This window comes from Gavia stellata, chromosome 2, assembly GCF_030936135.1.
Source record: "Gavia stellata isolate bGavSte3 chromosome 2, bGavSte3.hap2, whole genome shotgun sequence".
Taxonomy (NCBI): domain Eukaryota; kingdom Metazoa; phylum Chordata; class Aves; order Gaviiformes; family Gaviidae; genus Gavia; species Gavia stellata.
The window spans coordinates 106,441,775-106,456,729 of NC_082595.1; the positions used below are offsets into that span (position 1 = coordinate 106,441,775).

Consider the following 14,955-nt stretch of genomic DNA (forward strand, 5'->3'; position numbering starts at 1 on the left):
ACTATACAGATAAAAGAACATATCAGTAACTGGCTTTAGCACATTCTCTTTCAGAGGCATCCTGTGACTTTCACAGATTTGTGATCCACAAGATCTGTCAGATCCCTCATTAAAGTTTCTCACACTTCTGATTTTACATCTGCAGCTGACAGGCAACTCTGCAGAAGTTGGCCAAACTGAAATTAATTTCAGCCACTGAACACTTCTCCCAAAAATACCTTCCTGCTGCTATGCCACTGACATCCCAATCATGAACTCTCAGACAGCACAATTCCCAGCCAGCTGCAGTCACTGTTAAAGTCAGTGATAAGGTGATCTGAGTACAGTTCTGCTTTTTTCTTCTTTTTTTTCTTTCTACCCTGCAGTGCCTGCTATTTTTCCTTCCTCCTTCTATAACTTGCTCTATGCTGCATCACCCCATTCTAGCACAAACATTTTCTGCTTAGAGCAACAATCCTACAGCAATAGCTTGCCTAAAAAAAAGAAAATAAAAACAAAAATAGCAGTCTACCCATGAGACCGTTGAAAGCCAGGAACCTTGGTTCTGTCAGCACAGAACTGGTCCATCTGGAAGCCACCTTGGATCCGCCTGGCATTTTTAGATTGGGCAAGTCAGTGGTGCATTCTCTAAGAAAAGAGTCACCACACATTTTTAATAAAAGATTATGTCTGATTTTACAGCCCAGTAAGAATGGCTGAAGTAATTAGGAAAATGAACAATTGAAAACTGTAAAAAATATACGCTTTTCCTTCCAAACTATTTCAAGTAATGAGAAACTCATTGCATTCTAACAGTAACCATCTCAAACACCAGCTTCTCGAGCTGGCTCCAGTACAATTAACAAGATACTTTGTGAAGGAAATTAAACAGTATAGCAGAAATCCTGCCCAGCAGCCTGCCCTGAAGCATTCAAGATGCAAACCATGCATGCCTCATTTTCCTACTCCAGGCTCCTGTAATTTTCTAGAGTGCATTCTAGTGCTTACCACTGCGTGTGATAGAACACACTTAACAAATTAGAAGTTTATCAATTTTCACTTCCCTAAAGCAAATCATTCCCACACATACCCCAATCATGTCTTCTCCAACATTATCAGAAATAGTTGTCCTAACTCAGTCCAAAATTAATAAATGTTAAAATTGTGGATTTGCTTTTACCTCCGCACTGCTATGAGCAGGAATTGCCAGACTCCTCCCTTCACAGCAAGAGAAGACATGGAATAGGAAGTATTAGAGTAAAATCTGCACCACCTACAGGTATTTGATACTACCTTGTAAGGACAGAAGAGGTCAAAATGTTTCACCTGGGAAGTTACACCAAGCAGAAAGTGATGTTTCGTGCTACTTGCTATTTCCTTCAGTCTGAGTAGAGCTCACGGCAAGAAACCAGCCTGGAAATGAGAGCTGACACCTGCAGGAAAGGTAGCAAATGTCTTCCCAAGGAAAGGTGAAAAACTGCTATTAATTTCATACGCAGAGAAAACCAGGAATCTTAGAGGGCACAGGGGAATGTACTTTAAAAAAAACACACCACATTTTCTTAAGTCATGACTCAGACACTATTCCATATATAGATTTACACCTCTTCCTCTGTTCCTTCTCTTAAGTTAATTTTATAACATCTATTTGGCAAAACATTCAAGGTGAGTCACAAAACACTGAATTACAAAAGCTGCTAAAACAAAGCCATGCCATAAAGCTCTGAAGAACAAAAAGATCATAGCTCATTTAGATTTAGTTCAAAACCAAAGCACCAAATAAGCAGTAGAAGTACCACAGGGTCAACACCATTTTTATAGACTTTTTGCCTTAAAAACTCCACTAGATAATTAGTTCACTAAAATACATTTGAAGCTGAAGACTGTTAGTTATCTTAGCTAGAATTATTTTTACAAAGTCATCCCCCCCACCTAAAAAAAAAAAAAAAAAATCTGTATTTTAATTACATGAAGTTTCCTTTCTTCAATGTCAGGACCCTATGTTACTATAGAAGCTTCAGCTCCTCCTGCAGATTTTTTTCAGGATGCTTCTAGCCAAAAAAGACAGCATGATCATAGCTCCAGGTTACAAATTCATGAGTTACAAAAAAAGAAAATCTCTGAAAGCCTTTTGGGTTTAAACCAAAAGAAAACTCCTTTCACGCTCTAAAAAAAAAAAAGCAAAAATGCTTTGATAGATGGCCTACAATTTGGCACGTGTCTAATTCAGAATGACAATTAGTATTTCTGCAAACATGGCAAGAATCTGGCTTTGAAATAAACTTATGGAAACTTAAAAGCATCATTTGGCGCATGCACAAAGTGTTCCCCTCATCTTTAAAAACAGGCATGATGCAATAGTCTGAATCGTCCCAGTCTGGGATCTTATAAAAACCACAAAATATGCTTAACATTAAAACAGGGACAAGTGTTCCTATCTGACTTCATGCTGTCAGGACGGTCCATACTAATTATGGCATTAATAAAGTTAATTTACTTTTTAGTGTGGACGTTTTAGTCAATACAAAAACTGAACTGTTGATTGAAAAGCACAGAGATAAATCCTTATGCAAAGGATTTTTACAAAAGCCACAAATGCTCAAGGGCACCCTACAATCTCAATCAGATAGTTTTAAAGGAGATAAAATTGCTTCATTAGCTAGATTATGTTCTAAAAGTTAGGAGATCGAGTCCTTTAAACATCCATTTGTAACTTGAATTTAGAAGGATTTAAGCATATCTTATCAAGACTATGATTTAAACCTGCATGTCTTGCAATACTTCCAATCACAGAAAAACAAAGTTTGAGAGGACCTCTGGAGGTAGTTTACTCCAAACTGGTCAGAGCAAGGCTAACCTCAAAGTCAAATCAGGTCACTCAAGGCACCATCCAGCTAAATTTTGAAAATCTTCAAGGGATGGCAATAAAACAGCCACCCCGGGCACCTTTTCTGGTACTCAATTCTCATAATAATTTTTCCCCATTGTATTCAATAGGAATTACTGTTGTCCTAACTTGGAGCCATCGATTTACATTTTTTCACTGTGCCTCCAAGGACAGTATGGCTTTCTCTTTTCCAGGCCAGACCAACTTCTTGCACGCTATATGTATTAGCCTCCTAACCACACCCAACTCTCCCCTTTGTTGGCATCCCCCTTGCATTTATGGGAAAAGAGGAGCAAAACTGGACACGGTATTTTAGAGACAGCCTCACAAAAGCCAGGTAGTGGGGAACAACCACTTCTCATGACCTGCTAGCTACTATCCTGCTCATGCTACCTGGTAGACAGCGAGGTTGTTCCCTCCTAGATGCTGGATTATGCATTTGTCTTTTTGGAACCACAGGAGGTTCCCGCTGGCCCATTCCCCCAGTACTACTGCAGCGCATCCACCATCCCCACCTCGTTCACTGTGGGGTTGTTGTAGGTACCTGAACATAATCTTGAGCACTTGAAGAAACCAGGCTTGCATGAACGTCCCTATTGGCCTATCCTCCTGCTTTGCTCCCAATAATTTTTCCCCTGTACACCCATTTGGTTGAAACATGCCAGAAGAGTAACGTCTCAAAAATAAGAGCTGTACTTTTTTTTTTTCTTTGCAGAGTCAGCACTGAAGCACCCAAATCACAGTCCTCCCTGAGGAAAAGACTTCAGCACTGCCCCAACACTCCTGCTCTTTTAACCTGATGATTGGCTAATCACCAAATATGCAGCTTGGAAGCTGCTACAGCATGTGCTGTGTCTTGCACAGCTAATTGATAGTAACACAGAATGATAGGTATTTGAAGAATTTGGGAGAGAGCAGAGGCATTACGGGAGGTTACAAAAAGCTGTCTGGGTCAAGGGATACCAGTTGCTGTGGTGAGGAGACAGCGCACCCAAACGCAAGTTCATAGAAAGCTAACCCTCACCTCCACTGCTCTCAACACATTTGCCTGAAGTAGTAGGTTGCACTCCAGAAACATAAAGGAAATCCTTTTGACTGTCCCTACGTATTTCACAACTACCAGGCACAACCCTGGTGACCTAACTACACACACAAAAAAGTAAAATCAAGAGGAGAGAAAAATCAGTAATATAACCTCAGCTTTTTAAAAAACACAGGTCAGGATTTACCACTTCGAACACTGCTCAGAACTGCAAAATCATGATACAGCAGCGTACAGCAAGATCCAGCAACTCTGTCTTGATAGGGAATCAGCATAGTCTTCTTGCCACATGGAGATGGCAGGCTGTGTCTTATTCTACTAAAAGCACATCTCATGTTTCATAAACAGCTTTATTTCATCTGCTATTCATCAAGCCAGAGGCTTCCTTTTACCAGTTATCTACGAGGGCAGGTTTTCTTCTACTACCTACACATTAGAAGCCATTTACATTACAATCTATATATATTTTATGAGTCTCTCTCAGCAAGAATGCAGCATTAAGATTGAAAGAGCAAACCCTCTTCCCACAAAATAAGCATCTAGTAAGATGATGAACTCATGAAAATTAGAGGAAACAATTTTATGCATGCACTCTCAATTGCTCTTTTACTTGAGAACAACCACACTGTTAATTCACATACAGCCCTACAGCACATACAGTTGCAAGAAATGCCTTCAAGCTCTCCTCAAGCTGCAAAGGGTTTCCTCCAAGACAGCTTCCAACTTCCCCGCTTCCCTACACTACATCCTTACACAGATACTGGTATGCAGTAAAAGCAGATCCTGTTATACTTAGGCTTCTCAAAACGTGAAGACATTAATGTAATGTTTTTAACTATGGTCTTCCACTTCACAGACAAACTCTCCTTCCCTGGGCTGAAGAACAAGGTATATTTTCAGTACCACACATAGTGTGAATCAGGAAAACAAAGCACCATATTTGATTTTCAAGAGCAAAACAGAACAGTTTATAATAGCTCATGCTTAATTAAAGGCCAATATTCTGCTGTTTGCACTTTCCTGAAAGATCTGCTGTCTCCTTATCTACCATACCCGTGATAGTATGGGATTAACATATTTGCTTTTGTCCTCGTGTCTACAAAAGACTTACTTCCCCCGGCACTTCCACTGACCTGACTTCAGAACAGCATCTCATTTCACCTGGCTTCAGAACAGCACTACCTCAGATGAACACAAAAAGAAGTGTTGTTTGGGACACTGATGTTTCAGACAAACAGCTGATGGCCCACTCTTCAGACAGTCATCTGAAACTGCTGACACCCCCCAGGCAGCTTGCAAAGCTAGCTAAATTTGTGAAGTCTTGTACTAAAAACTCTGAACAAAAGAAAGTTCTTTACTTAACCACTTAGGAAACCAAAGAGACAGGCTCTGCTTTTCAGGAACAGTTGCTTTAGTCATTTGCAGACAATACAGTTTCTTACACCTAATCCAACAATGTGAGGACGAAGGAGTGACCTTGCATGCTCTCTCCCTACTCATTCCCATACCGCTGTCTCTTCCCCTGTACTGGTCTCACAGTTGTGCTGCTCCAGGGTGTGCCGGTTTAGTTTGCTGCCAAATGAGCCAGCTGGTTCTCTTCCAGTTGGATTCAACTCTGGCCAGTGTCTTGAACTAGATCATCCCATGGACACATGATCACTAAATCTGCCAAAAGGGAAGATTAAAGAACACACTGATATGGGCATCATCCAGGGGATTGACCAGGATTGACCATATCAAGAAATGATGGATCTAGCACTTCCCTTGGCAATTTGTTCTAATAGTAACTTCCCCGATAGAAACTGTCAGATGTTAAAATGAGTGCAAACAGCAGTATAATTTACCTTAAGTTTTAGGCGGGCTTATTCTAGTTAATCTTGCATTTATTGATTTATGACAGTACTAAATAAGACAAATTCCATAAAAGCATTTAAGTGATGGGAACATTAAAGTTCAGCCCGAGTACAGAAAATGGATATAGAAGGACAGAGGCACACTTTTTTTTTTAAAAAACATACTTTGCTCAGTCTTCTCAAAACATACACATTACTGAGGACAACCAAAACCCACAGAAATACAAAAAGCACCTCAATAACAAGTTCTAGCTGTTTAGGATTATTTTCTCTTTAAAGGTATTATTAAACCAATAAAAAAAAGAATGCAAGTTAGAGGCACGGTTTAAAAAGGCCACTTGGCTGGCTTAAAATGGATGGAGGAGGATGACAGAGTTTAAAAAAGCATTTTAAAGATCAGGAACAAGAAAGCTGTGAAAGAATCAGTTTGCTGGATCATGAACACTTAGGGGGAGCAATTAATATAGACATTCAGAAGCAACTTATGAAATTTCAGCTTGGATCTAGTGCAAAGTAACTGCAGGCCAAAATGGAAAAAGAAGAAACACTCTCCCTCCCCTGGCTCCTGAAATACAGTCCCATCCACTCTCTTGCGCAGGAGCTAGTGACTGTGCAGTCAGAGTAAGGCCATTCAGCTTGCTGACAGGATGGCAAACCTGGCACAATAGTTTCTTCCACACCAGCCAGCTTATCAGTTCACACCGCAGGCTCACAACCACCAGAGCCATGACAAGCCAGGAAGAGGCATAGCAAAGCTCTGGCCCTTTTCGGCAGCAGCATTAAGTTATCTCTGCTAAAGCACAGTGTGAAACTGCACCCACAGGATGACTTCAGGAGAAGAGAGATTACATGCAAAGCAGCCTTAAATCCTTTCATAACTAAAAATACAAGTTCAGAGTTAAGTGATGTGATTCCCCTTCACTAGAAGGTGAAAACTTCATGAAACTAGCGGTTTCATTTCTTCAGGCAGCAAAGATGGAGACTTTTCTCCCCCCAGTCCCAAAGATGCATTGGGTAGAAATGACTTGAACCATTCTGAGAAGTTTGCTTTCATTGTTCTGCTTTTGTATTTTTCCTGAAAAATGAAGAAATAATGATGCTTGGGGAAAAAAAAAAAACACTATGTGGAATTAAGGTAAACCGTTATGTTTCCAATAAATCCACAATTGAACTAAAGAGCTAAAATTGGAAGACAATAATTTCTATCAGGCACGACTTCGATGACTGCCGTAAATGTGCTGCAGCTGACACCGCTGTAAGTAGCGTCCTCATCCTCCTCTTCTTCCATTCACTCTTTTTGCAACCATGAGCTTAGTCTCAGTTTCTGGAGAGCCATCCTGGCTGAAAGCTAATCCAGGAGGACAGGGAAGTTTCAGAAGATTCAGCTCGTACAAGCAAGGGAAGAGGACAATACTCACTAGCCAGAGGTAAGTGAAGGGTGAGACTTTATTTCAGTGCCAGCTTAAAAAGATCAAGCTACATATGCAGTCAAAAACATTTGACTAAGACTGACCACTTAGTAATTTTATCCAAGAGGTAGAAACTGATGACTTAGAGTCTTCTTTAAATGGTAAGTCAGGCAAGTTTCCAGGAACTTGGGCAAAACTGCCTTCTTAATTTAAAACTAAAATAAAAATCATTAATAACTCCAATCCATAAAAATCTATTCACAGCAGTTGAGACTCAGCTGTCGCAGAAGCGAAATTAAAAAAAAAAGAGATTGCCTAGTACTGCTTAATTCCAAAACCATTTACGTATTCCTCTACTGTCAAAAAGTATCATGTTCACGGCAATTTAGGTACTGTTAAGAAAACAGCATGAGCTTAATCCATTTAAATAATTTAAAATAATACTTTATCTGGTTGAAGCAATAAAGATGATAATTCATTTTTAGTTTCTTTAACAATAATGTCAAATTTAAACTCAAAGTTTACAGTAGCAAAGCTCTTCAGCACTACGGTTCACAAGCAGACAGATCCCGCTTCCTTCTCTAGAGTTCAGCGGAGAGTTCCAACTGCAACCCTCTCCTGTAACATCACAAGTCAGCACTGTGCAAATTGCTGAAATTAAAGGAAAATGGTTCTTTTTTTTAATAATTCAAAATATTAGATTCTAATTTATGCCACTGAAAGCAATCCTGCCTAATACCTTGAGCATGTCACAGGCAATAGATATTCCTTTAAGAAAAGTTAACTTAATATTCTAAATGACCTCATATTATATTCTCTCCAGTGTACCATACCCCAAAACTGGAAAGATTTTACTCCTTTGGCAGACAAGCACATACTGCGACTTCCCCTTTAGTCTGATTTAGGACTCTGACAGTGGCAGGTCTTAAATTTTTCAGGAAATGCAGACATACTGTTCAAAAATACCTACAATGCTTCATTTTCTTCCTTCAAGATTTTCAAAAAAGCAACATTTCATATTGATTTTATATAAAGGATGTCAATTCTGCATTGGCTAGGGCAATAAAACATAATCCCACCGAAAAATACCTGTTGGCATTACTCCGAGAAAGTAAATAGCTGTGCTGGTGTCACAACATTATTCAAATGAATTGAAGTTTACGCTAAGAAACACAGAGTAAATTAGGATGAGAGGAACCTACAGAGTCCATCTAGGCAAACATCCTGCTCAAAGCAAGGCTAGCGTAAAAATTAAATCTTTGGTACATTTTTATTTAATGTAGCAAGGGATCACTCTAGAAAAGAGGTGACTGAACAGGCAGTTTTGGTACTTCAGCCTTGCTAACAACCAGTGCGACAGGACAGCCAAGGGTGATGCACAAGCAGGGCTACGCTCACACCATCACAGCGACAAAGTTACATGAAACTATTTCTCATCACTGCACATCCAAGTAGATAAGAGACAACAAAGGCACTGGCTTTCGCTTCACAGGGAGAGGGGCACATTTTGGATTGTTAGCAAATTCACAATTCAGAGTAGAAGAGAAAAGCAACGTTCATGGAAGGGTGTCAGGGTAGAAAAAGTTGAAAATAATTTGATTACATTAAAAAAGAAAGACATGACCAAACTTAAAAGGAACAGAAGAAAAGGGCTAAACACCTGTAGCAGACCAGAAACATGTTTTAGGTGCCCAGGTGGTAATCACAGGTTGGACTAGCTGCTGGAAATCACTACACCCCAGACCCACTAGCAACAAATTTCACCTGATCGACTTACCTGCTTCTGTCAAGATGACCTAAGTCACTTTAAGCACTTTCATTGCTGCTCTTTCCTAACAAATCATTTTTATGAAACTGGATTAGGGAAATACCGGACCAGCAGTCATACGTGACAGCACCTCCAAGGAAGCAAAATGGACGGGAAGAGCAGAGCTATGACAGCGAGAGCAGGACAGACCAGGCAGCCGCCTCGCTTAGCCCCAGATAGTGCAGCCTGCCGACCAAGTGTTTCCTACGTTTATGCAACAAAAACCCACTAAGGGACAAAAAAAACTAACACAGGCAGACAATGCAGTGAAGAAGGCCAGTGAAGGTGAAGACACTTCAAGGGAAGATCCTACCTAGCTGAAACAAAAACTCTAAGAACTGTTAGGAAAACAAAGGAATCCAAGACAGTAATTATAACTACATCCCTGCATGGATTTAAGTCTTAAATCATACACAGTCCTGAACATCTCTCCACAACAAGACGAAAGTGCTATCAAAATTAAAATAACCATCCGGTAAAGGTGACCAGCACCCGGAATGGCAGGTACACAAGGAAAGTAGATGTAGAGAGACTTTTCAGTGTGAAACCACCAAACAAGCATCCACCGTTTCTCAAAAATGCAAAAGAGTCAGGAAGAACAAGCAGCAGCTTTAGGGAAAAAACCTCATACTGAAAGGACGTATTTCCCCACACACCCCCATTCATGCTGAACAGGGACTCTCACTGCTACAGGTAGTTGTGGAGGGCAAGAGCCACGTTCTTCTTTGTCCCCCTTTGTACAAGTCCTTGATGGTCCATCCCTATCTATAAAAAAGGGATGGTGAAACTACAAACACCTTTGAGAAAGTCCATAAATTACTAATTGCCAGACCACGGGTTTTTATTAAAAAAAAAAATAAAGAACTTTTCATGACAGACCTGCTTTCCATATCCTTTTCCTCCCTATGTGCCCCACAGACAGGACTCAGCGCAGCAGCTTTTACATACTCAGAAAAACAAAAAACGAAAGAGCACAGCTGACAATCTCTAACACCTTTTGATGGGATTTCTCCTCCACCTTGACACAAACCCAATATCCATCAACTCTCCCCAGTTTTTGTAATTTGGTTTCCCAGTAGCTTAGGCACCTCTCTTCCAGAGGTCAGCCTTCCATCATCTTCCCTTATAGTTTTGTTTAGAATAAAGAAAATGGTAATAAGAAAGCACTTTGCACAACATCGCCAGTACAAGTACAGTTGGTCTGTCAACATTAGGCTCGTCAAGTACCCTGGTACAGAAGGGTTGCAATAACATGTACTTCTGATTAAGTCATTTTATTCTTCAGTAGATTACTGTGAATGAAGTTCAACTGTACATCACATCTTACTTATTTCTTGGTAAAAATACTAGCGGAAGGACTCTTCATCTATCCTATCCCGTTTGTTTGGGGGTGTTCAGAGTGGACTGGGGGGGGGGGGGAGTTGTTGGGTTGGTTTTTGTTGTTTTGGGTTTTTTTGGTTTTTTTTTTTTTAATCAGAGAATAAACCTTGAAGTACTGTTTTAATTGGTTCTTGTAATACTACTACTGAATACTGAAACAATCTGTCCCTGTCCCAATATGTTAAAAAAGTATTCACTCTGCTTACAAAAACCTTCTAGATTTTTTCTGTTGACAACATGAAGATGAAAAAAGCAAAAGGCTTCACAGAAGCTTAACGTTCAATGAACTTACTAAATAGTTTCTGTAGACCAAATATATTTACATATTTTTATACTCATTCTGTTAGCAATGAAGTAGTATGTCTGGCTTCTTAAAGTATTCCAAAGTTATAAAATTTTCTAGAGATAAAATGCAGCAAATTCAAATGTACTAACTTCTGGGAAACACAAATCAAAGCTTGCACAAGTTTTTGGAAATAAAAAAGGGGGGGAAAATGCATATAGCTAAGAAGATACTGACAGAAGTCCAGTAGATTTCAGTGTACCACTGTGGCAATTTATCAACTGTTGCTAGAATATTTCATTCTTAATTGTGAAGCCATACAAAAATTAGTTGGACACTGCAAATTTAGCTCAACCTCCCTGTTAATGTGCAAGTTCTATACTCAAGCCATTTCTCAACTACAATTAGGAAAATTATCTGTTATTAAGCCATAGAAGTAAACCAGACAGATGTTACAATGCACCAATACATGGAACTCTACCTCCCTCTAAGTGGATAGCAACCCAAGGCAGCAAAAAGATAATTCAGTCAAATAAAGTTTTTTCCCCAGAACATCCCCAGAAAAAAATGAATACTTTTTTTTCCTTCAATTAATCTATTTCTCTATTTGTAGAGCCATGTATTGAATCCACATGATTAATCTAGTATAGAAGGCAAAGAAATGTAACGATGGAGCTTAAGCGTGTAACTGGGCATTACTAGTAACTTTATATGGTCTAGTGTTTGTCACCTCTGATAACATCCTCCTCCCCATCTTTCAAGCGCCTGAATGGCACGTGCTCTTGCAACATTAATTTCCAGCTACCACAAGAACATAAAAGAACCTGTTCCAAGGCATTTTGTATTTCTGCCCTTCTCCTTTTGGTTCCCCTAGAGTCACACTGCCCTGTTCTTACTTCTCCATAAATCTCAGAAGCCCTTGAGTCTGTCAAACAGATACCTCAACAGTCCCCTCCAAGATACCTCTTGCATGTAAAATCTCTTTCATAAGCTGACATAAAAGACAAACAATCTCTTATCAAGAGCCAGTTCTACCATGACGTCATTATAGCGGAGTGCAGTGCAAACTACAGTTAGTTCTTTTTCCACTCTTATTTTTAAAGATGTTTCCCTGTACATTCCTCCCCACTTTCGGTCACGAGAGTAACACTTGAGAATTTGAATAAAGGATGCCACCTTCATTGAAAATCTGTTTCAAAGGCTCTGGGATCATTCTGCAATCATTTATAGAGGTTTGCCAGCGTTCTGGCAGAAACAGTTCTATAATTGCCCATTGCACACAAATTGTTATGGTTATAACAACCCATGCAATAACAATACTTGACACAGAGTGTATGCACCCACTTGATTCAGTCGCCTCTGGAGCAGGAATAATAAGCTTCACTACTGTAACCAGAAGAGGCAGAGAAAGAAGTCACACTTCAGGAAGGGTAAGGAAAAAATACATAAAACAATGTCTTATAATAATCATTAGTCATAAACTGGACTCAGTCCTTTATTACCAGTCTTATACAGTATTCCTAACTGCATACTAATAATTTTAATAACCCAGACTTACCATATGTAAAACCTCAGGTATTTCACATTTCAGCATTACACAGCCTGAGTTCAAAATGTTTAATTAGCATACTAAACCTTTACGCTTTAGGAACTACCATCACAGGCCACCACAACGACCTGGGCAGACACTTCTCACTTCCAAGTAAGACAACGCAGCACAAAAAGAAAGAAACAGTAATTCTTACGTATTCTGAACAATCACAAGAAGCGAGTTCTTTAAAGTTTGGTTTCTACCAGAACTTAAAACACCAATTTCACTTTATATTTTCAGACTTCATTTTAAGTGCGCTTTGACCAAATAAGACAACTTTCCTTAAAATGAAAACACTGAAATCATGTCTTTAGAATCAGGAAGAACACAAGTCAGGAGGAGCACGTATCGCTTCACTAACTGCACGTTTGATCTGCACACCACGCACTTCTTCCCTTCTTTTTATGCACCAGGGGGAAGCAGCAAAGCTATACAAAACCCAGGTATGCTTCAACTTAAAAAGCTTAAATCACACTCATCAAACGCGGCACGTTTGCACGCAGCAGCTTAAGCACACACACGCCTTTTCACACAACGCACAAAAGCCACTGCCACACGCACCCTCGCACACACCCCTCCAGAAGTACATTAAGCAGCTGACGTTATACAGGACAGCAGAGCAAAGGGTGCAATACGAGTGGAGGTCACCGAGACAGACAAAATGGTCAACGGGCCATTCTGGAGCCCAGTGGGGGAACTCTGGATAAGGAACGAGGGTTCTGAAGAATGGTGTTTAAGTCACGCTTTCATACTTGCCCATACAGACGCTCTTACGTTACAAACTAGACCCGGTACAACTATTTTGAGTGTAAACCTGAACTGGCACATTACAAAAATAGAAATACTTCGAGTCATTGTACGCTTGGCTTTTTTAAGCCAACACCTTGGTGGAGGAATGGGTGAAGGCGCAGCTCAAACTTAAGCTAGGTAAAAAAAAAAAAATCTGAAAGGGCTAGATGTAATCAGGACAACTTTTACTCTTCACCAAGCCACTCCAACCAAGCTCCCTCCAACCAGCACCGCATCAGGATTCGCTATACGGCTTTAAACCTCGCTCTCCCCACCGAAAACCACGTAACCCCCAGCGCTGCCGCCCGCCTTCTCCCGCCCCGGGCCCCCGCCGCTGCCCCCCGGGACAGGCCGGGCAGGAGGGAGCGGCCCCGGCCTCTCCCAGCGCCGCCGCCGCTCCTCGTCCCGCCGAGCAGGCAGCGTTTACCCAGGCACCTGCGGGCACCTGCCGCCGCCAGCTCCCGCCCGCCGGGACCGGGCACCCGCGGCAGCTCCTCCGGCCCCTCCAGCGGCCCCCACCCCCTGCGAAGGCACCGGGCACCAGCCACGCTCCTTCCCCGGGGGATTTCGGGGGCTTCCCCGAAGCGGCGGCGCTTCCCGGGCACCCCAGGTCCGCGCCCTCCCCCTCAGACAAAGGGCGGCGGAGGCGGCCCCGGGGGAGCGGGAAGAGGGGGCCGGTCTCGCCGCCCCCCGCCGCGGCAGCCCTTCCCCGCCGCGCTCACCCATGCTGCGCCCGCCCGCCCGGGCTCGGCGGAGCGGCTCCGGGTCCCGCCGACGCGCTCAAGCCGGGCACGGCGGCTCCATCCGCGCCGCCGCGGGCGTGAAAGGGGCTGCTCCGAGCCGCCGGCGGCCCGGGGCGGAGGCGGCCGCAGACCCGTCCCGTCGCTCCTCGCCACCGCCGCGCCTCGCCTCGCCTCAGGCGAGCTCCGGCACCGGCGGCACCGCCCCCGCCCCGCCCCGCCCGCGGCGGGGGTCGCCAAATCCCGCGAGAGCCGAGCGCCACCGCCTCCACGCCGCGCCGCCGTTGCCAGGCGGGGTGACGTCATCGCTGCTTCCCCGCCCCGCGCGGGGAGGTGTGGCCGGCGCGCGGGGCCGCCCACCTCAGCGCCCGCTCCCCCGGCGCAGGGCCCTCCTCCGCCAGCGGCGGGAGCGAGCCGGCCCGCTGCCGCCGGCCCCAGGCGGGCGTTTGCCGAGTCCCCCGCCAGCCCCGCAGCCCCTTCTCCTCAGGGCCCCCTGAGGAGACCCCCCCCGCCTCACAGAGGCGGTGCCCCTTTCCCCTTCCCACACGGGGTGGGGGCCCTGCCCTCAGCCCGCGCCCCCACAGCTGCCCCGCGGGAAGGAGCTGCCTCACGGCTCTACAGCCCCTCAGCAAAGCCCCGGCGTTCTGCGGCCCTCGGGCTGCCCGGTGCACCCCGGGGCGCCCCCACCTCCTCCCCCAGCAGCCTCCTGGCTCTAGCCTTTGCCCGGGACCACCCGCCCTGGGATCGTGTCGGGGAACGGCTTTTGGGCAGAGAACTCTTGAGCTTTGGGGTCGGTTGTGGCTGCAGGGGCCAGGCCGTTCCTCCCGGCGCAAGGACGGTGGCAGGGGTGGATGTGGGGAGGCCGGGGGAGGAAAGCGGACACGTCCCCTTGGCCTTCGAGGCTCCTAACCCCGCGTGCTCGTTTGTGGGCTTGTGCGTTGCTTTTGGAGAGTTTATCGGGTAGGGGTATTTTTTGTTTTTTTTTTTTTTTAACTTAAGATGTACTTAGGAGGAAAGTGTTCAAAGCTGTATCAGGCTGCCGCTCCTTAGGTTTTTATGGGAAACGGGAATGAGTGAAAACAACTACTTAGAACTAAACAGATTTAAAGAAAAAACGGTGACCCTGAGGCCAAAAGGACAAGTAAACATGGTCTGGTTTTGATGAAAATCAGGGAATATAACGCAGCAGGGCTCT

The 14,955-nt window shown here is 43.5% G+C and overlaps 1 protein-coding gene across 1 annotated transcript in view; it reads right to left on the bottom strand.

Annotated features, from left to right (window-relative positions):
* Nucleotides 1–13,767, bottom strand: part of CD2AP (CD2 associated protein) — an 86,016-nt gene extending 72,249 nt beyond the window's left edge. The window contains exon 1 of the mRNA XM_059829906.1: nucleotides 13,743–13,767. Coding sequence (XP_059685889.1) covers nucleotides 13,743–13,746 — 4 coding nt within the window. The 5' untranslated portion in view covers nucleotides 13,747–13,767. The remainder of the gene's footprint in view (nucleotides 1–13,742) is intronic.
* Between the last annotated feature and the right edge of the window lie 1,188 nt (nucleotides 13,768–14,955).